At 31.3% G+C, this 22,347-nt stretch overlaps 2 protein-coding genes, 1 non-coding gene and 1 pseudogene across 3 annotated transcripts; 2 read left to right on the top strand and 2 right to left on the bottom strand.

The window, feature by feature from the left end:
• The first annotated feature begins 3,585 nt into the window (after positions 1-3,585).
• Positions 3,586-3,798, top strand: LOC132616240 (small nucleolar RNA U3). The gene has a single exon (XR_009573057.1). It is a non-coding gene; the product is annotated as a small nucleolar RNA U3 (small nucleolar RNA).
• Positions 3,799-7,486: 3,688 nt separating this feature from the next.
• On the top strand, positions 7,487-8,636 carry LOC132615595 (acyl-CoA--sterol O-acyltransferase 1). The gene has a single exon (XM_060330206.1). It carries the CDS (start codon positions 7,566-7,568, stop codon positions 8,622-8,624), a length of 1,059 nt encoding a protein of 352 aa, XP_060186189.1. The 5' UTR covers positions 7,487-7,565; the 3' UTR covers positions 8,625-8,636.
• Positions 8,637-13,425: 4,789 nt separating this feature from the next.
• On the bottom strand, positions 13,426-14,654 carry LOC132614810 (acyl-CoA--sterol O-acyltransferase 1-like). Its single transcript, XM_060329355.1, has one exon. It carries the CDS (start codon positions 14,515-14,517, stop codon positions 13,459-13,461), a length of 1,059 nt encoding a protein of 352 aa, XP_060185338.1. The 5' UTR covers positions 14,518-14,654; the 3' UTR covers positions 13,426-13,458.
• A 1,921-nt stretch (positions 14,655-16,575) lies between these two features.
• On the bottom strand, positions 16,576-21,839 carry LOC132615229 (acyl-CoA--sterol O-acyltransferase 1-like; annotated as a pseudogene).
• Between the last annotated feature and the right edge of the window lie 508 nt (positions 21,840-22,347).

The following is a 22,347-nucleotide window of genomic DNA, read 5'->3' as shown; positions in this document are numbered from 1 at the left end:
TTGATGCATAACTAAAAGTTTGCCTTATAAGACAAAGTTTAAATTTTGTTATGCCCCCTCCGGCAGACTTTTAGTTGTGTTTAACTAGAAGTCTGCCGGAGGGGGCAGACTTTTAGTTGTGTTTAACTAAAAGTCTGCCCCCTCCGACAGACTTTGCCTTGAAGCATATATATATATATATATATATTTTACTTTTCAAGGTAAACTTTTAGTTATGCCTTAACTAAAAAGTGTGCCCCAAAGACATAACTAAAAGTATGCCCATAAGGCGGAACTTTTCCTTAAGGCATAACTTAATTTGCCTTATAAGGCAAAGTCTATGCCTTAAGAAAAGTTCTTGCCTTATGGGGCATAATTTTGTTATGCCTTAACTAAAATTCTGCCCCATAAGGCATAACTAAACTATGTCTTAGGAAAAATTCTGCCTTATGGGGCAGACTTTTAGTTATGCCGGATCCGGCATAACTTTAGCTTTTCCTTAAAGATTGTATGCTGGATCCGGCATACACTCCCCCAGTCCTGCCTGACGAATTTTTTATTTTATTTTATGCCTGAGCGGGGGTTCGAACCCAGAACTTCATGTATGCGCCCACCTTTCCAAGCAAAGGGCAAAACTTAAAGACCACAAATATGAGGGGCAAAATTTAAAGACCACCCCAAAAGAAAGGCAATCCGCGCAAAAAAATGGAAACTAATGACAATTGGGCTTCATGTGTGGGGGCACATTTTGTTTTGGGCTTATCCAGAAGTTAAAGGGCAATTCGCAGAATTGTTCTTCTTTGGAGGGGTCTTTAAATTTTGTCCCTCAAATTATTAGTCTTTAAGTTTTGGCCTTTGCCTAAAACCTGTGGGTTCCGGATTTGAACTCCCGGTCAATCAAAACTTTTTAAAAAAATCGCAAGGCAGAGTTTCAATTTCGCTCCGCCCCCTCCGGCAGACTTTTAGTAAAGCATAACTAAAAGTCTGCCGGAGGGGGCAGACTTTGCCTTGAGGCATATATATATATATATATATATATATATATATATATATATATATATATATATATATATATATATTATTTACTTTTCAAGGCAAACTTTTAATTATGCCTTAAGGAAAAATTCGGCCTTATGGGGCATACTTTTAGTTATGCCTTAACTAAATGACTTCTATGTAGTTAGATAAAACTTTGCCGAAAAAGGCATACTACAGAACTATGCCTTAAGGCATAAATTTGCCTTGATTTGAGAGATAAAAAATTAAAGATCACCCGAAGATGGAGCATTCGTGCTAAGCACCCAAGTTAATGACAATTGGGCTCCCCGAGTGGGCTTTTGGGCATTTTGTTTTTGAAGAATTACTACTATATATAAGAGACAATCCAAAGAGTTTTGTAGTACTTAGTTACATTGTAATCATTTAGTTAGTTTGCCAACTAAAAAGGCTTTGCTCCTTCAAATATTTGCCCTTATATTTGTTATTTATTACTTCATATACCAAAGTATGTTTTCAATAAATCAAGATATTTTCAAACCCTTTTTGGTAATACATAGTCCCTTAGACTAACATTTTGGAGGTGAGGTATGTACCATGATTTTTTTCTATGTCTTATTTTTGCCCCTAAATTATTTCTTTTTTACTTGGGCTGCCACATCCAATATGGTACATATAATTTGAGCCCTTTAAAAATACTTGAAAAGTTGTGCATGGTTATGTTGTCATCTAATACAAATAGCTATGCAAAAAGATAATCTAAAATGATAATAATACTAATTTTGGAGAACACATTTGGTACTGGCTGAGCGTCAACCATATTTTCTTAGTAATTCTAAAATTGCCATTAAATTTCTCTTGATCAAAATTTTATTTAAAAAAATTATTTTGAATATATAAAGGTTTAATGATGTAACACAATTATACAATAAAATATAAATTTCAAAATAAAAAAATAAATCGATAGAAAATAAATTTCAAAATCGATCCTTAAAGAAAATAAAAATGAGAAGGAACAAAATTATTAGATATATACGTTGTTGCATAGAGACATGATTTAATTATTTAAATTTATCCAATGCTAATGTATTTGAGGCTATATCATAGTTATAATATTATTATAAAACAAATTTAGAAAATATATTAGATAAAGAAAAAAGAAAAGAAATATCATTTCATCACATGCATTTCTTGAAAGGAAAAGAAATTTTTTAATTAAGAAAAATCATTATTTTTCATATCTTTTAAATATTTTGAATAGTCAAGTATTGAAATTTATCGTACTTCTTATATAGTTTTTAAATATGTAAATTTTGAAAGACTTAAAGATTCTATGTCCGAATTCACTGTCAAAACTAAACTGTTTAACTCTCGAAATTTAAACTGTGACACATAAATTGAAACTTAGTGATTACTTTATTACCTTGATGTTGTGCCCGGGCTCAGCACGTGCGGGTTTGGTTCAGTAAATACCTTTTTTATTTTCTTTTTTTCTAAAAAATAAAAAAGAATCTAAAAAAATTATTTTTTAATTATTATTCTGGACCCAAATGCTAACTGTCCTCTTTTAATTAGAGCCCGTTTGGATTGGCTTATAAGGTGCTTATATGTTACTTATAAGTTGTTTTCAATTTTTTTGAGTGTTTGGCTGGCCAGCTTAAAGTCATTTTGTGCTTAAAATAAGCTCAAAAAAAATAATTGGGCCCATTTGACTTAGCTTATCTAAAGCAGCTTATAAGCTGAAACAGCTTATAAGCCAAAAAAAAAAAAAAAATATTATACTACCCCAACTTATTTTTTTTTAGCTTATAAGCTGCAAACAACTTATAGGCATAAGCCCATCCAAACAGGCTCTTAGTCATCACACCACGTCATAGCGAGTGTATTGCACACACTTTGGAATTTTAGTTTATTGTCAAAAAAGTGTCCAATTGGAACAAATTCGATGTAGTCTGAGTGTTCAATAGATACAAGGTTTAATTGAGGTGTCTAAGTGAAAGATCTTGCCAACCACAGGTGTCTCCCGATGGGTTCGGCCAAATATTTATAAAGTATTTGAAATCAAAGAAAATATCTTTGACCGTCCAAATAGTAATTAAGACAATCTTTTTCGGACGGAGGGAGTATGTGTCATAACTGTATATAAATAATTATATAATCTATGTATAACGACTTGAAAAAGTAAACTGTGAATTTGACCGATTATTTATATAAAGATCCCTTTGGTGTTGGGCTAGAAGTTAAAGGATGGCTAAGGCTAAGGGGCTAAAACCAAACAATCGAACTGAAGAACTAAGGGGTCCTTTGGTGCATGGTATAAGCTGGGATATCCCACCCCTAATTTTTTGTACCATGTTTGGTGTAAGGAATAAATTTATCCTGGGAACCAATGAATAAATCGCAATTAAAATATTTTAATTTTTCCTATCAGCCAAGTAGAATGAATTTATTCCAAATCAGATATATTTTCATATATTCTACCCTTTCGTGTGGTACATAAATGATTTCTTGTGACCTATTATAATTTATATATAAAAATGATTCTATAAAATTATGTTTGTTCACCAATTTTTTGTGTTTCGTTTTATACTGAGTATATAACTTAAAAGCAGGACCTTACTTGAACAGGATCTGTTCTATAGGCTCGTACCACTGTATCCTTGAGTTCTAAGGAGACAGAACACTAAGTTTGGTTGATGGCACGTGGCTATTTGATCAGAGCGCGATTAACAACATCCATGGCCTTTGGGTCTTGGCGTCATAGATGATCGTTCTCAACTCTGTCAACGATGTTTGGATGGTCTAATGGTTGTCTGACAGACTCTAAATCTTTAAGCAGTTACATAAAGAAAAAAACTTAAAAGCTACTTGTAATGATAGGTCATGAAATTAATTTCCCAAAGCATCATGAGCTAAGAAGGTGATGTAATTTCATAGTAGTGCATATAAGTATGAGAGAATGAGATGGGACATGACAAAGAAAACGCACTTATTTAGAGTCTTTTCATCTTTTAAATACTACAATATCAAAATGTATACGCAAGTTAAACTGAACACCAATCTTTATTATTTAGACAAATGTTAGAATGTTCAAAATTGTTTTTTTGCACCCTCAAACTGTTTATAGGTACCCGTAATTTTTCGTCTAGAATGACCAGGGGCAGACCCATGTGGTGCCAAGTGGATTCAATTGAACCCACTTGGTCTGTAAATTTACTATTTTGTAAGGAAAATCATCATTACATTTTAATATATGAAACCTTTTGAATTCACTTGACACAAAGCTTGGCTTTAGCGTAGCAGTCAAGTGGGTTCAATTACACCTTCAGAATGTGGGATCTAACCTCTTTAGACACTCTGCATGTACTTTTGGCCAATTTTCCTGCCATGCTACAAAGAACAAAGTATTGGCCAACAAAAGTCAGTTACTGTTGATTGGTAGTCAACTAGCTAGCCTTTATATTGTCTTTCTTTTTTCCTATGTCACCTTTTATATTTTGTTTTCTTACCCAAATTCAATAAAAAATAATTATATAAAATCTATTTTACCTTAAAGAAATTAAAATGTTATAAAATGAATTTTGATACTCGCTTTTATAGTTTTTTTTGCTAAAAGATGCAACTATATTTGTTGAAATTATATATAGTTTATTTTAATATAGTTAATCAGTTTATATTAGTTTTTTAGTTTATAACTTTTTTTATCGTCTTTTGTTCGTAAATAATAAAATTGGTCATTATGAATGAATTTTGTTAAATTGCATAGAGTTAATAGATTTTTTAATTCTTGTTGAAGTAAAACTCTTTTAATTAGATAGTTTTTTTTAAAAAAAAAAAAGTAATAGGTTCTTTGTAATTTTTTTCTCAAGTTGTTTTAAAAAAAATTGAGGGTTGAGTTTAAAATAAATCTATTTTGAGATTACATTATTAACAAAAAGAAAAGGGTGGGGGGGGGGGGGGGAGGGTTGGGGGGGGGATTGTTCTGCTTAACGTTGCTTAAACTATTGGTTATCACCAATGATCCTCATTTATTACATCGTAATTGAACTCGCTTGTGTAAAATTTTGAGTCCGCCACTAAAAATGAGATAATACCTTCGAATAAGTTGTAGGTAATGATGTCAACTCTGAGTTGGTTTATAGTATGAGTAACGATATGACCCCACTTCATATTCTTATATTCTGGAATTATGCTTGAATTATAGTGGAAACCAACGGAAATTCTTCAACGCGTGAGGAGCGTCATTGATGACATTATCAATTAAAAATTATTACCGCTAAAAATATATTTCTCATGATTCAACAAGTTCTTTTGACATATATCAAAAGTAGAAACAACAAAGAGTTTGTTATAGTAGAAAAACCAACAAATTGAAATAGTGAAGAACAAGTTTGTTTATATATCTCTGAAGAAAGAAAACAAAACCTGGATATATAGGTAGAGGTAACGACTGTGTTGTAATAGCTAGAATATATAACAACTGTAACACTAATTTGTATTAATGGATTTAACGGTTAGGAAAAAATAATGTCCATTAAAGTGTATGAATGTGGACATATTCTTTTATAAGCATGTCTCTGGACAATTTTTGATAGGCTCAAAATGACAAAAATAATTTTCACCAAAACAAGATTTGAATTGGGTCTTACGTATATAAATTCATTAGTTTTGCCTTCTATTGCGGTATAATATCTTTATATTATTTGATATTATTTGGTAGTATATTTGTAAGGAGATAATTACCATATATTAGTTAGTTTCCTTGTTTCACTAATTACCATATATTGGTTAGTTTCCTTGTTTCACTAGGATCTTAGTTTCCTTGTTTCACTAGGGTTCAAGATTGTATCTTATATATATATTCTCTCTTGGTGAATGAATGAAATAAGTCAAGATTGTATAGTTTCTACATGGTATCAGAGCCATACGGTTTTTTCTTCTCTTCATCGTAAATTTCCATGGTCGGTGACGCCGTACCTCCTCCACCACCACCCAAAATTGAATCTAATTCTCCCTATTTTCTCGGTCCTCAAGATCGACCCGGGGACTATATCACGCCTACTCGTTTCAAGGGCGACAATTTTGATGAATGGGCAGCCGACATACAAACGGCGTTGGAGGCACGACGTAAATTTGAGTTCTTGGACGGCACTATCACTGAACCGCAGCCTCCTTGTACAAAGTCCGATTGGACTGCAATTAACGCAATGTTAATCTCTTGGATCACAAATACCATTGATGCTGATGTCAAATCTTCCTTGTTAAAATTTAGGGAGCTAAAACCCTTTTGGGATCACCTTAAAAGGAGGTTCGCGCAGACTAATGGACCACGAGTTCAACAGCTTCGGTCTTCCCTGGCTAAATGTGAACAGACCAAAATCATGTCAGTGTCCGTATATTACGGAAATTTACATGCTCTATAGCAAGAATTGGATCATCATGAGCCCCTGATTTCTTGTACTTGTTGCTCCGTCACACGTTTCAACATCTTCACAATTGGCAAACATTTTTACCAAAGCTCTCGGCAAAACTCAATTTGACTTCTTGCTTTCCAAGTTGGGCATTTTTGATTCCCATGCTCCAACTTGAGGGGGGGGGGGGGTATTGCGGTATAATATCTTTATATTATTTGATAGCATATTTGTAGGGTAATAATTACCATATATTAGTTAGTTTCCTTGTTTCACTAATTACCATATATTGGTTAGTTTCCTTATTTCACTAGGATCTTAGTTTCCTTGTTTCACTAGGGTTCAAGATTGTATCTTATATATATTCTCTCTTGATGAATGAATGAAATAAGTCAAGATTGTATAGTTTCTACACCTTCAGATTCATTTCTCACGTATGTGAACCCAATTCCTTTTACTATTTTTTTAAATACAAATCTAAATAAAAGACAGCTCATGATTATAAAGCAAAAAAGAGTGTTATTCCCGACTAACGAGGGATCTTTTCTATTGAAATAGCAATCACATTTTTTCTAACATTTATGGCAGTATACTATCAGGGGTCGTTTGGTTTAAGGACTCATTAGTCCCGGGATTATAATCCCGGGACTAATTTATCCCATCTATTGAGATTATTTTATACCATCTAAAAGATGGTATAAAATAATCTCAGTATAAGTGGGTTAAGAAGGTATAAGCTGGGTTATCCAACACTAATTTTTATATCATGTTTGGTACAAGGTATAAATTTATCCCAACACTAATTTATACCTTATACCAAACATGATATAAAAATTAGTGTTGGGATAACCCAACTTATACCTTAAACCAAACCACCCCTCAAAATTTACTTAATCCAACTCTTCATAGAAAACTGGATTGCCTCGGTCATATCCAAAATATAAAAATTAAAACTCTTTCCAAGAAACCAGATCTCCTTGATCATGTGCAAAATTTCTTTCCTAATACATATCCTAAATTACAACAGCCTAATTATTTTATGTGAAACATGCCATCTTTCCCCAACCCCACTACCGCATGTTCCCTAAGTCAACAATCATAATATATATACTCTTCAACAAAAAATAATAGGTTTCTATTAATTCCATCAATCTTTCAAGAAGAAGATACAGAGAAGAAATGGAAGGGGAGATCCACAATTTCATTGTTGTATGGGTTATTGTCTTAGCAAGTTTATGTTACTCTCACACCATAGCCAAATTCCTTCCAAAAGGCAAATCAAGATTTGTGGCTATAATTCCAATAGTTTGTCTATTTTTCATTCTACCTCTTTATCTGACTTCCATTAATCTTGGTGGTACTACTTCATTCTTCATTGCATGGTTAGCCAATTTCAAGCTTCTTCTTTTTGCATTTGGTAAAGGCCCTTTGTCATCAACACCACCCCTTTCACTTTCAACATTCATTCCCTTGGCTTGTTTGCCTATAAAGTTTCAACAATATTCAACTAGTCATGTTGATACCACCAAAAAGACCACAAATTCAACTTTGAATATTGTTACCAAGATTTCTCTTTTAGCCATGTTGATAAGGGTGTATAGCTATAAAGACTATTTGCATCCAAAAATCATTCTCTTCTTCTATTGCCTACACATCTACTTCATGCTAGAGATCATATTGACTATGGTTAGCGCCACGGTTCGAAGGGTGAGTCGAGTCGAGCTCGAGCCACCCTTCGACGAGCCTTACCTGGCTACCTCGCTCCAGGATTTCTGGGGCAGGAGGTGGAACCTCATGGTAACTAATATACTTCGTCCGACCGTTTATGATCCTGTCCGTTCGATGGTGGCAGACAGGATCTCGAGGAAGTGGGCTCCACTTCCTGCCGTGCTCGCCACGTTTTCCGTCTCGGGGCTAATGCATGAGCTGATTTTCTACTACATTGGAAGATTGAAACCTAGTGGGGAAGTCATGATGTTCTTTCTCATTCATGGGGTGGCTTTGAGTCTTGAAATTGTCATCAAGAAAGTTTTCAATGGCAAATTTTTGGTTCCTAGGATTATTTCAGGTCCATTAGCACTAGCTTTTATAATTTTCACAAGCTTTTGGCTGTTTTTTCCTCCATTTTTGAGGGGTAATACAGAGCTTAAAGCATGTACTGAATCTCTTGCTTTCTTAGAATTTTTTAGGTATGGTAAATTAATTAGTCCAACCAATGTCACATGTCCACTCCTGTAAGATTTATTCATAGTGAACACATTGTCTAGCTAAATTTCACATATATGATTGTTCTTCTCCTTAACATTAAGGTTGTAAGAGTTGTGATAGAATTAATTTGAATGCCATGTGAAATTTCATAGTATTTTTCTGGTACATTGGAAAGGCCTAAAAAGGTAATTAACTTACTGTCTTTCAAAAGCCGTAGCTTAAGTCTGCCGGGAGAAGAAATTCCATATCCTTAAGAGCTTTCCCGTATTATTAAATAATCATCATGCATGTCCCCTAGTACTGTCAACCGGTTGGAACCGGAACCGGTTATGGAACCGGTTAGAAAACCGGCCGGTTCCGGTTCCAAAACCGGAACCGCCTAACCGGTTCCGGTTTAACCGGTTCCGGTTTACCGGTTTTAAACCTCAAACCGGAACCGGTCCGGTTTGGAGTGATTAAAATCTATTTTTTTTTTGTTTTTTGTATTATATATATATATATTATAGTATTTATTTGTATATTGTAGCTATATTTTCATATGTTATACAACTTTATAATTAAAGTTTAAATATTTACTGACTAACAGCCTAACAGCAAGTCACCAATACAGAATAGTGCTTTTCGTATACATATATATGTATAACTTACATATACTTATATATAAATATGTACTATATACTATATATACTTATATATATGTATAACTTAATATATATACTATACATACTTATATATATGTACTATATACTATATATACTTATATATATATGTATAACTTATTATATATACTATATATATGTATAACTTAATATATATACTAAATATATGTATAACTTAATATATATACTATATATATGTATAACTTAATATATATACTACTTAATATATATGTACTATATACTCTATATACTTATATATATGTATAACTTAATATATATACTAAATATATGTATATATATGTATATATATGTACTATATACTAAATATATGCATAACTTAATATATATACTATATATATGTATAACTTACATATACTTATATATAAATATGTACTATATACTATATATACTTATATATATGTATAACTTAATATATATACTATACATACTTATATATATGTACTATATACTATATATACTTATATATATATGTATAACTTATTATATATACTATATATATGTATAACTTAATATATATACTAAATATATGTATAACTTAATATATATACTAAATATATGTATAACTTAATATATATACTATATATATGTATAACTTAATATATATACTACTTAATATATATGTACTATATACTCTATATACTTATATATATGTATAACTTAATATATATACTAAATATATGTATAACTTAATATATATACTATATATATGTACTATATACTATATATAGGTATAGCTTAATATATATATATATATAGATATAACTTAATATATATACTATATATATGTATATATATGTACTATATACTAAATATATGCATAACTTAATATATATACTATATATATGTATATATATGTACTATATACTATATATACTAAATATATGCATAACTTAATATATATACTATATATATGTATATATATGTACTATATACTAAATATATGCATAACTTAATATATATACTATATATATGTATATATATGTACTATATACTATATATACTAAATATATGCATAACTTAATATATATACTATATATATGTATATATATGTACTATATACTATATATAGGTATAGCTTAATATATATATATATATATAGGTATAACTTAATATATATACTATATATACATATCTACTATATATACAATATATACTTAATATATATACTATATATACAATATATACTTAATATATATACTATATATATATATATAACTTAATATATATACTATATATATGTATAACTTAATATATATACTATATATACATATCTACTATATATACAATATATACTTAATATATATACTATATATACAATATATACTTAATATATATACTATATATATGTATAACTTAATATATATACTAAATATATGCATAACTTAATATATATATATATATATATATATATATATATATATATATATATAAGTATAACTTAATATATATACTATGTATACATATCTACTATATATACAATATATACTTAATATATATACTATTTTTTTTTTAATTTTAACCGGTTTAACCGGTTTAACCGGTTCCGGTTCCGGTTTAACCGGTTTAACCGGTTCCGGTTAAAAAAAATTTGGAACCGGACCGGTAAATTAATATCCGGTTAACCGGAACCGGTTAACCGGTATAACCGGTTCCGGTTCGGTTCCGGTTTAACCGGTTCCGGTTACCGGTTAAACCGGTTACAGTTTAACCGGTTGACACCTTTAATGTCCCCTTCTTTTGCCAGAAAGTCAGCAGATCGATCGTCTCTTCAGATGTGTTTAATAGAGGCCTTGTTGACATTTAACAAATATTGACAGTCTTCAATAAATACACCAAGAGGAGTACGTTCGATGTCAACACCATCTGTTATTCACGACGAGTTGTTAGGTTCAATAACAATGTAAAAATATTGGTCACTAGTCCATTCTCCTAAACTTGAAATGGACTCGGCTCCCCTCCAGTGGGGATCTCCTCCATTTCATCCAGTACACCTTTAAATGAGCAACATCTGTCCACTTTTTCAATCAATGGTCCATATTTAATTTCCTTAACTGATTGTCTAACTAGAGTTAAAAAAAAAAATCTGCAAAGCAACGCAAATCAAAGGTGCATATCACTGACTCCATTCTCTGAAATTTGATATTTCAGTTGCACCCTATGGATCTTGTTCTTCTCTTTTTTGAATGATTTAAAGGAAAGATGTGTTATTTCTTAATTGTGCAAGAAACAGAGTAAAAGTCTTCTGTTAAATCAACAACAACGATTGACCCAAAAAAAAAAAAAAGGAAGTCAATCCTTCAAATTGGGGTCGTGTGAAAATGAACCAAAGCATGTAATTTGGAGGTGAAAATCCCACAAAAAACTATGAAATTTTCGTTTTCCCTCTCTGTTTCGCCATTGATTTTCTTCCATTATCAAACAACCAACAACAACAACTAAATTTAATTGCAACAAGGTAGAACTCATAAATTAGTACTCATCTTCTTCTTTTCTGAGAAAGAAATGATAAAAGCAACAATTGGAGAGATTAGGAGAGAGAATATTTTATCATGGTTAAAACATCTTTGGTTAATCAAATAGATCTGATCCGTTAGATTATTTAAGAGACATGTGGCGAAATTTTAAGGCTGTACTTGGGGAAATGGAGGGATGAAGTACTGGAGGTGAGCCAAACCGACTTGAAATCACTCCACTAGTCTGACTATTCTGAATTCGCAGTGCATAGGGCTCATTAAGAGAGAAACACTCCATATCATGAATTTACACTCCATATCATGAATTTCTTTATTCGGGGGTCGCAGCTCAGACCCTGATTAAGTGTGAAGTGATTCTATCCATCTCACCACACCCATCGATGATATCGGCTATCTTTTCTTGAAAAGTAACATTATGAAAGTCTACTACGACTGCTTATGAGTTTAAGAATTTATGTATATCATTTCAAACTATGATAATGAAGTAAATATTCCTTCAAAGTTCAAGCATGTTTATCTATAACAAAATAAAAAATAATGGTTATTAGCTGCATATGTTACATTTTATAGTGTATAACACATCATCAAGATCCACAAGGGATTATACAAAAACAGAAGACTTCTTGAACCGCCGACCAATATTGACAATAATACATCTATTATAAAAATAAAAAACAGAATTTACATATATTATGTATTTTTTAACTAATTTGTTCAAATAATGGCACATGAAAAAAAAAAATAATAAAAAAAAAATAATAAAAAAAAATAATAAAATAAATAAATAAATATATATATATATATATATATATATATATATATATATATATATATATTGTAAAGCACCCCTCAAAGTCAAATTCACATTTTCTTCTAAAGTAAGCCAACTTAGGAGAGACTTTTTCTTGTTTTGCTTTTATGTGATCATACACGTTGATTGTGTGAAATATTTGTAAGCTATTATCTATATAGTTTAATCTGTAATAGCTATTGTTGTTGTTGTTGTTGTTTAATCTGTAATAGCTCGCTATTTACACTCTTTCCTGCATTACCGATAAACATCAGTATACAAAATTATTAGTAAATTTAGGCGTTTGGACATGAATCGGGTTAAATTTGAAAAAAAGAAAAGAAAAAAAAATAATATTTGAAGTTATGTTAAAAAGGATATTCAAAATTGAAGTAGTCTTTGTACATGAAAACACAGTTGAGGCTTTTGTTAGTGAAAGCATGAAAAAACTTGAAAAACTTTTAGAACCTATTTTTAAAATTTTACGTTTCATATTTCAAATTCGGAGTTTTTAAATAATTAGCCAATTTGAAAACAAATCTTTATTTTAAACAATCTTCAAATATTATACAAACGGGACCTTATAATAATCTAATAATGAAAAACTTCTTTATACATATTAGATCTTTTTGCATCCTACTGTCATTTGACATTAGCATCCGGCACCATTATAGTGGGAGAAAGAAATTACTTTATCTTTAACTATAAGTTTCAGATTCAAGTTCTGAGAATGAAAAAACTCTTGATAGAGAGTAGGCTCTCTTTAATTATACACCATGAAGGATTTGGCTTAATCGAGCCAATAAACTCTAAATATCAAATAATTATAAGCCAAAAAAAATGAGGAAACATATAAATTTTGAAATTAAAAGTTATACAATTTGAGACCGTTTTATTTCAGTGTGAATAATTACCTAGTCTTACAAGAATGGACACGTGATGTTAGCAGGACTAACCAGTTTACCATACCTCACAAATTCTAAAAAAGCAAGACATTCAGTACATCCTTTAACATCTGGCTGACCCCTCAACAAAGGTGGAAAAAACAACCAAAAACTGGTCAAAATAATAAATCCTAATGCTAATGGACCTGAAATAATCCTAGGAACCCTAATTTTGTCATTCAACAATTTCTTGATCATAATTTCAAGACTTAAAGCCACACCATGAATGATAAAGAAACATGTGACTTCCCAACTAGACTTCACTCTTGCAATGTAGTAAAAAATCAGTTCATGCATTATCCCCGAGACGAAAAACGTCGCGAGTATGGCAGGAAGTGGGGCCCACTTCCTTGTGATCATGTTCGTCATCATTGACCTTACAGGATCATAAACGGTTGGACGAAGTATATTAGTTACCATAAGGTTCCACCTCCTGCCCCAGAAATCTTGAAGCGAGCTAGTCTTGTAAGGCTCATCAAAAGGAGGCTCAAGCTCGACTCGGCTCACAACTCGAACCATAGTGCTAACCATGGTCAATATGATGTCTAGGGACAAATAAATGTGGAGGCAATAACAAAAGAGAATGAATTTTGGATACAAATGGTTATTATAATTATAGACCCTTATCAAAATGGCTAGGAGTGGAATTTTTGTGACAAGATTGAAAGTTAAATTTGTGTTCTTTTTTGTGGTTTCAACATCACTAGTTGAATATTTTTGAAATTTTATAGGCAAACAAGCCAAGGGTATGAATGTTGAAAGTGGTAGAGGTGGGGTTGATGACAAGGGACCTTTACCCAAAGCAAAAAGAAGAAGCTTGAAATTGGCTAGCCATGCAATGAAGAAAGAAGTAGTAGCACCAAGATTAATGGAGGTGAGATAAAGAGGAAGAATGAAAAATAGACAAATTATTGGAATTATAGCCACAAATCTTGATTTGCCTTTGGGAAAGAATTTGACAATTGTGTGAGAATAACATAAACTTGTTAAGATAATAGCCCATACCACTATGAAATTGTGGATCTCGCCTTCCATTTCTTTGTTTCTTCGTCTTCTTCTTGGTAGATGATTTTGGAATTAAGAGATACTTTTATTATTTTTCTGATAGGAAAAAAGAAAAAGAACACATTTAATGATGCTGGGCATAGGGGAATCTCGAAGTGGGGTTGGGGAGGGTTCACATAATTAAATTAGTCTTCATCATAGATACATTTAATTATTAGGACAGAGCTGTATTTCACATATAAAGAGGTATATTATTATACTGACAATTCAATATGAACAAGTTTGAAGAAATTGCACGATTTGTCCTTCCAATGAGTTGGTCTTTAATTTTTGCCCTTTAGCGATCGAACTTATGCGTACTGGACATATAAGTACTTTAAGGGCGCAAGCATAATTTATGGAATATTATTATGCGAAAATATAAATTTATGCCCAGTAAAAAAATATTTGCCTCGAAGAGAAAATTTAAAGACCAGCACAAAATAGGGGAAAATGACCCAACAAGTTTTACTTTTTGGTCCAAATGTAATCAAGCTATTTGAAAAACCAACCATATATTGGTAATCTTTCAACAAAAATCACATCATTGGTATGAAGAGTTTTTACATTATTAATGTATTCTAACACATTGTAACATGTATTTTGCCTGATTTCAACTTACTACATCCAAATTTTATGAATGACAATGACGATAGTTATCTTTTTATACTTTTAGTGTATAGAAATTAAACTCATCTTATGAATATTGTAAGTATCGATTAGTAAACCGTAATAACTTACTATAATATGTTAAACAATCAAATCTCTCTATAACAATCATCCTTTATAACGATATTTTACTATAATAGTCCAGTTTTCTATGAAACCAATTTTCATTTTAAGTTATATTTTATGTTTTTTTAACAATATTTGTTGTAACCGTTAAAAAATATTTAAACAAACATTATAAGTACTTGGTGTTCCAACTTCTTCCTTAATCATGAAAATCTTGCGAGATTGCTAAACCTATCAACTTTTTGTTATGCATGACGTGTTTGTTGGATCCAAAATTAGTGTGCAAATAAAAGCAACGTCAGTCTAATTTGGAAGTTTGTTTTTTCTGCTTTATATTCTTCGCCTAAATTTGGGGTCCGCCACCTTTTCTTGAAATTGACCATAAGTCTGACGATCATCAAAGCGGCAACATTTACTATAGTTTCCAATATCAGAGTATCTATCCTCATATAATTTCAATAATATACAATCCAACATAAAATATTACATTCACATAGTTATACTTTTAATTTATATCTGTTTAGTCATTTTTTACAACAATGTTCATACGCTCGATATGCAACATTATACACTTACTTGATTATATATATATATATGACTATACAGATGTAAATTAACATTGTTGTATATATATATATATTTTCTCAAAATAGACATAGAGTGTTATTTTCCCTATCTTGTATTCTTATATCGTAGTATATCATTTCTAATTTCTCATACCCTTCAACACCCCCTCGTATTAACACCCGATTAAATTTTAATTCGCGGGGTCAAACGCAAAACTTTTATTTAAGAATGAATTACTTATCATTCTACCACAACCTTGTCGACGAATATTGTATGTTAGCTTTGGCAAAATAAAACTCAAGGTCCATTTTCTGAAGATGATCTTTTTTATATTTTTTAAGTTTATTCTAATGTATTGTTTATATATCAGTAGAATAATTTTTGATAGTTTTGAAGATCAAATTTTCAATTGATTAATTTTTTTTCTCACTCATAGAAATTTATTTTTTGTCAAATAAAATGCATGTCCAAATATAATTTCAACGTTCAAATATCATTTTTCAACTTCAAATACACTTTCCCTCTTCAAATAGAGGAAATAAGATCTCTTAACCTCTTACAAATATCACTTGATTCATGTCCAAACAACTATATAACAGTAGAAATTTCTCACCTTTAAAATCTACTCCGTAAAAACTCATACAAAAATCTACTCCATAAAAACACATACAATAGGGTAATTAACCTAGTCTTATAGGAGTGGACATGTGATATTGGTAGGACTAATTAATTAATGTGCCATTCCTAATAAATTCTAAAAAAGCAAGAGATTCTGTACATGCTTTAATTTCTGCTTTAGTTCTCAACAATGGAGGAAAAACAACCAAAAGCTTGTGTAAATGTGACTATGTGAGTACTATTTAATACCGCTAATCAAATATGTACTTTATTAATTATGTACAAGCGATTATTTTCATTATGCATCTTACCAAATAATGTATTATCTTATATGTAAAATGTTCGGTTGAGATTAATACAATCAGCCAAACGATGCCTTAAGGGGCAATTTGGTTTAGGTACACGTTATGCATGGATTGTAATGTAGAAATTATTTCTTATGAATATGTGGTTTGATATATGTACAAATTAGTATATAGTTATAATTTAAAATACATGTTTATCTTTTAGCAAAATAAAAGTTTGTTGACTAAAATGGAGTTGACATCCTAATTTTATTTCACTTAACCAGATTTCCATGCTCTTTTTATGAATGTTCTCCAACGTACTTCACGGTACATGCGTAAGAACCTAAACAACTTATGGTATACTAGTGTATAAGTATATGTTACATCAAATAAAAGTGAATTTGTTTCGCTAGGGGTGGCAAAAATTAACCCATAAAAACATGACTTGCCTAATTCATTCAAGTTTGGACGGGGTAATGATCCATCCATTTTGGCCCATCTAAATTTAATCCAGCATGCTCATTTGACACCCCTACTTCTATGGATTATCTCAAAAATGTTGAATTCACAGCCTTGGTGATATCCTTAAAGAATGCACCAATAGCTTCGTACTCTCCAAATGCACTAACATCAGAATTACACCTTAACAACTGCGGAAAAAATAGACAAAAACCCGTGATCATAACGAATCCAACGGTCAAGATCGTCCCGATTATCCGCGGCAGCTTAAACCTGCCATTAATCACCTTCTTAACACAAATCTCGATGTTTAAACACACCCCATGTAGCAAAAAGAACCAGTTTATTTCCCAAGTGGGCTTAACCTAGCCCAAATGGTAAAATATCAGCTCGTACATTAGGCCCAATACTACGAATGTAGCCATCAGGGCAGGAAGTGGGGCCCAGTTCCGGCCCAAAATGTTCGTGGAGAGGCTTAGAGTTGGCTTGTATACAGTGGGCCGAAGGATTTGAGAGACGATGAGATTCCAGCGCCAGCCCCAGAAATCTTATAATGAGGTAGATAAGTATGGTACATTGAAATGTGGTTCGAGTTGAAGCCTGAAAAGCCCACGGGCCAAGCCTGATATAATAGCTAGAATGATTTCTAAGGAAAGGTATATGTGGAAGCAATAGATCACCAATATGATATAGGGATGCATATATTCACTATAGTCATAAACTCTAATAATTAAAGCAAAAGGAAGTGTCTCTATGCCATAATTCAGTTTCTGGCTTTTGTAGGACTTTGCATAAGATGGACTGGGCTTTCTTGAAAGTGGTCAGTTTGTGCAAAGTCCTTTCCTATTTGCATACTAGAACCTTTTTCAGCTGATTTTTGAGATGGGCTTTCATGAAAATGTCCATCTTGAAAAGGGTGTTTTCAGTTTTATCAACTGAATTTGGAAATGGAATTTCTTGAAAATGGTCATTTTTTGAAAAACAATTTCCACTTTGTACACTAGAAACTTTTTCAGCTGAATTTGGACATGGGATTTCCTGAAAATAACCATTTTGATGTAATTTACCTCTTTTAATCCCATTTTGCACATAAATTTCAATTTTTTCTTGAGATTTTTGCTGAATCTTGATAGGTAGGCAAGCAAGAATTAGAAATTTAGTAATAGAAAGTGAAGAATCAGAAAGTGGACCTTGGTCACAAAACAAAAACCAGTGTTACCACAAAGATGAACAGAATTAATTTTGAGAGGAACATAGAGGAAAAAACATATCACAGGGAGAAAAAATAAGAGACTAAATGAACCTTTTGGAAGAATTTTTGATACTAAATAGCAATAGCATAGTGATGCATAAATTAATAACCATACCTTAATAAAAGTTTCAATTTCTCCTTCTATCCAATATTTGATCACATTCTTGATATTTCCCTCCGTATTACAACTCTGTTCTTTATTTCTATTTTTTTTTCTTCCTTTTATTCCTTTTGGTTTTGGATGACAAAATGTGAAGAAGATAAAATGAAGAGCACAAAAAAGTTGTATTAAGGAGACACATGATAAAATTCTCTGCTCCAACTTCTTTTAGTCAGTCCACAAAATTAGAATATACTGTATGTAGGAAAACCAACCGATTATCGACACGTGTCATTGGCAGTATTATGTTGCAATTTGTATTCCTTAATGTCGTAAGAACTTTTTGGAATAATAATTTTCAACTTTTGGCACACAATTTGCTGCCTCGGTTACATTTCTCGTGAGCCGAAATTGGAAACAAACTCGCTTTTCCATAAAGATAGATGTAAGGTCTGCGTATATCTTATCTTTGCACACTTTTTGTGAAAATTTCTCTAACGGAATATCTGCTATCTTTCACCAATATAAATATTGAATATATAACTCTGTCCGCCCAGACAAGATGAAAATTATTCAGTAGTATTCTTACATCTACTACACAAATGTCTTTGTTCATTTTTTCAATTGAAAAGTTGGTAAGGGGAAACTCCAGAGGAAATCCAAGTTTGAATGTTGACTTGAATAGGATAACTTCTTCAAAACTGGTGGGATAAGAGAACAAGCTATGAAAATAGACTTGCAATTTTTAAATTATCAACCCACCAACCCACTTCTCTTGATTTTATTATTAAATTTGAACTAAATTATTCTACATAACGGCCATTTAATTTTACCTTATTCTCTTTTCAGTAGAATGTATATAAGAAGTAAAAACAACCTAATAGTCATTAAATCATGACAGAAATTCCAATTTGCCTTATGTCGTTAGTTGCAGGAAGAGTTTAACTAATATACAATGTCAATTTAAATTAAAAAGGTTATCCGCAAAATATAATGATAGCATAAATGTTATTTATACTGTCAATATATATAAGTTAAATCCTGACGAAGAACCTAAATTTTTTATCCTAAAGAAACCTTTTATGTTTTTTGAATATTGAAATTAGTAGAATGCCTACTTCCATGGGAAGAAGCAAACCAAGTGGTCTCCATTTTGGTTGTTAGTATTGAACTATCAACCTCAAAAAATTTTTTTGACTATTTTATTTTGCGATTATTTTCTTTTGGTTTTCTTAAAAGTATTTTGCTAAAACAACCTACACATCACATGTTAACACTATTATCACTAGACCAAAGCCTTCGAAAGCTAGTAACATTTTTCTTATAATCGAGAAATTCCTAAGACCAATGGCCCACTATTTGAACTTAAGTGGATAATGAGTTTGCCCTCTTACCTTTTTCACTTACAGGCGTTTGTCTCAGGTAGGGTTCGATCCCGCTCTTGGAAGGGAACATTCAAATCATGAGCAAACATGCCAATGCATAAATGTCAAGTTCAATTATGGGGAAAAAGAAGGTGGGAGAAGTGGTTGAGAAAGCTAAACGAATATAACAAAGTGACTAAAGTCAAGGGAGAAAAGTAGCTAAAGAACATAACTTTGACGAACTTTGGTTTTAAGGTAAGTAAAAGGAAGACATATCATAATTGAGAAAATGGAAGAAAAATGATAAGGAATCTGATGAACAAAATCTCTGGATTCTTGAAAAGATTACTTCACAGTTTTACAACATTCAAAAAGCACACTTATGCACATGAAACTTGATTGACAGAAGGGCAAAAAAGAGAACTTTTAATCATATAATAAATTGCAGCAGGTTGTTTTCAATCTTTTCCCCCCTCTTTTTTCTCTTCTGTAAAACTAGCAGGAAAAAAAGACCGAGATAATTACAAAGAACGGATACAAGAATTAGTATGGAGGCAACAATTCATGTCATGGCGTCATCGTTCATTTTTCCTGCCATTCTTTCTTGGTTTCAAATGTATAGTTGATCTCCAAATAGCACTAGTTATCATCATCAAGAAACTGCAGACAAAGCAAACAACAGAAAAAGGACTTAATTTGGTATGCCTAGAAGCTACTACTAATAGAACATGAATTAGCAACAGACAAATTCCGTGGTAAACTACAAAATCCGTTGCTAAATGGGATTAGCAACGGATTAGCGACGGATTTTCAAAAAAATTGTGTTAGCTACGAGCAATTTAACAGCGAAGTTTGTAGCGAATTCTAATTTCTTTTGTAGTTCATTTTCACTCTGAAGCTTGAATGTTTATCAAAAAGTTATAATTAATATTTAGATAAGTTCATTATTTCCTTATAAGGTCATGACATTAGGAATGTAGTAAAAAAAATTCAGAGTTTTAAGTTTTTAGTTAAATGACAGTAGAACTTATCTAATATTTTAGAACTTTGAATTAAGCTACTTAAATTTTCATATCTACATATAAAATTTTTGATAACAATAATGAAGGTATTGTATTACAACAAATGGCTAATCTTTTATTAACTTGAAAAAACATTTCTCAAATTATATATAAAGAAATGTGATAATGGTTTTGACAAAGTTCATTATTATATGAGGTGGATGATATCAACTTTTTGCATACAAAGCTATAAATTCTAAATGGGTGAAAATCATTTTCACCCCTGAACTTTGCTTTAAAAATTAACCCCCCCTAAACTTTGAACAATAGTCATTCTTCACCATCTTGAGGAGTTTGATTTTTAAAGCAAAGTTGGGGTGTAACTAATAACTAGTTATTATCATTCTTGAAAGGATGATCAAGATTGAATAAAATTCACAAAGAGCTGGTTTTAACAGAGGGATACCAATCAAGAATAAAGAAAGAATTTGAAAAAAAATCTTTTTAACGTCATGGCTTGGAATGGGTTTAGCCCAATACTGACCCAATTCAGCCCATTTATAACAGATGAATTCCTCAAGATGATCCAATTCTTGAATAACAGAGTGAATGTCAGTTGTTTTCATCAAATTCCTAAATTTTTTGTTAAAGTACTAGCAAATTCAACAGAAGACTTAAAAATAAATAAATATAAACTTACTTCATTTGCATTTAGCATGAGATGTTGTCCAATTAAACGGGGGTATTCCTTCATCAAATAAGTCTGGCCTGTCAGTTTGTGTTTCGATACGGCCATCACTAAAATACTTGATCTTCTGCAAATCAAACAACAAGTAGAAAGACTAACGAATTAAGAAAAAGAAATTGTGACAGAAGATTGTGAATGTTGAAAGAAATAGTAGAAAGAATTACCAAAGTTCCTTCCTCCATTACAATAATGGAGTGTTGTGAATGTTTAAAGGATGATCAAGATGAAGAAAAGGTTTTAACAGAGGGATTGTATCAGAAAGAATTTGAATAAATTCTTTTAACGGAAAGAAAGGGTTTTAATAGAGGGATTGTATTATAAAGAATTTGAATAAATTGTTTTAACGGAAAGAGAGGATTGGTTTTTTCAGTGGAAATCGACGGACTATGGTTGTCGGTTTTGGGCGCGTCACTTTTCCGCATTTTTTTTTGAGAAAATAAAATAGTGAAATGTAGCAGCTCGGAATCAAACCGGGGTATCTTCCTTGGCATTAAAGGACTCTACCACTAGACCACTCATGTTCTTTATTCAAATACTTACATTGTTTTAATCTATACTATTTTTTGCTCTAAAAGCCGACGGAGTTCGTCGGTTTTTTGATAATAAAAATAAAAACCGACAGAGTCCGTCGATTTCCTTTAAAACAGATGCAGTGCGTTGGGTTTCTTAAATAAAACCTATGCAGTCCTT

This window comes from Lycium barbarum, chromosome 10, assembly GCF_019175385.1.
Source record: "Lycium barbarum isolate Lr01 chromosome 10, ASM1917538v2, whole genome shotgun sequence".
NCBI lineage: Eukaryota > Viridiplantae > Streptophyta > Magnoliopsida > Solanales > Solanaceae > Lycium > Lycium barbarum.
This window is presented reverse-complemented; position numbering and strand designations above follow the sequence as displayed.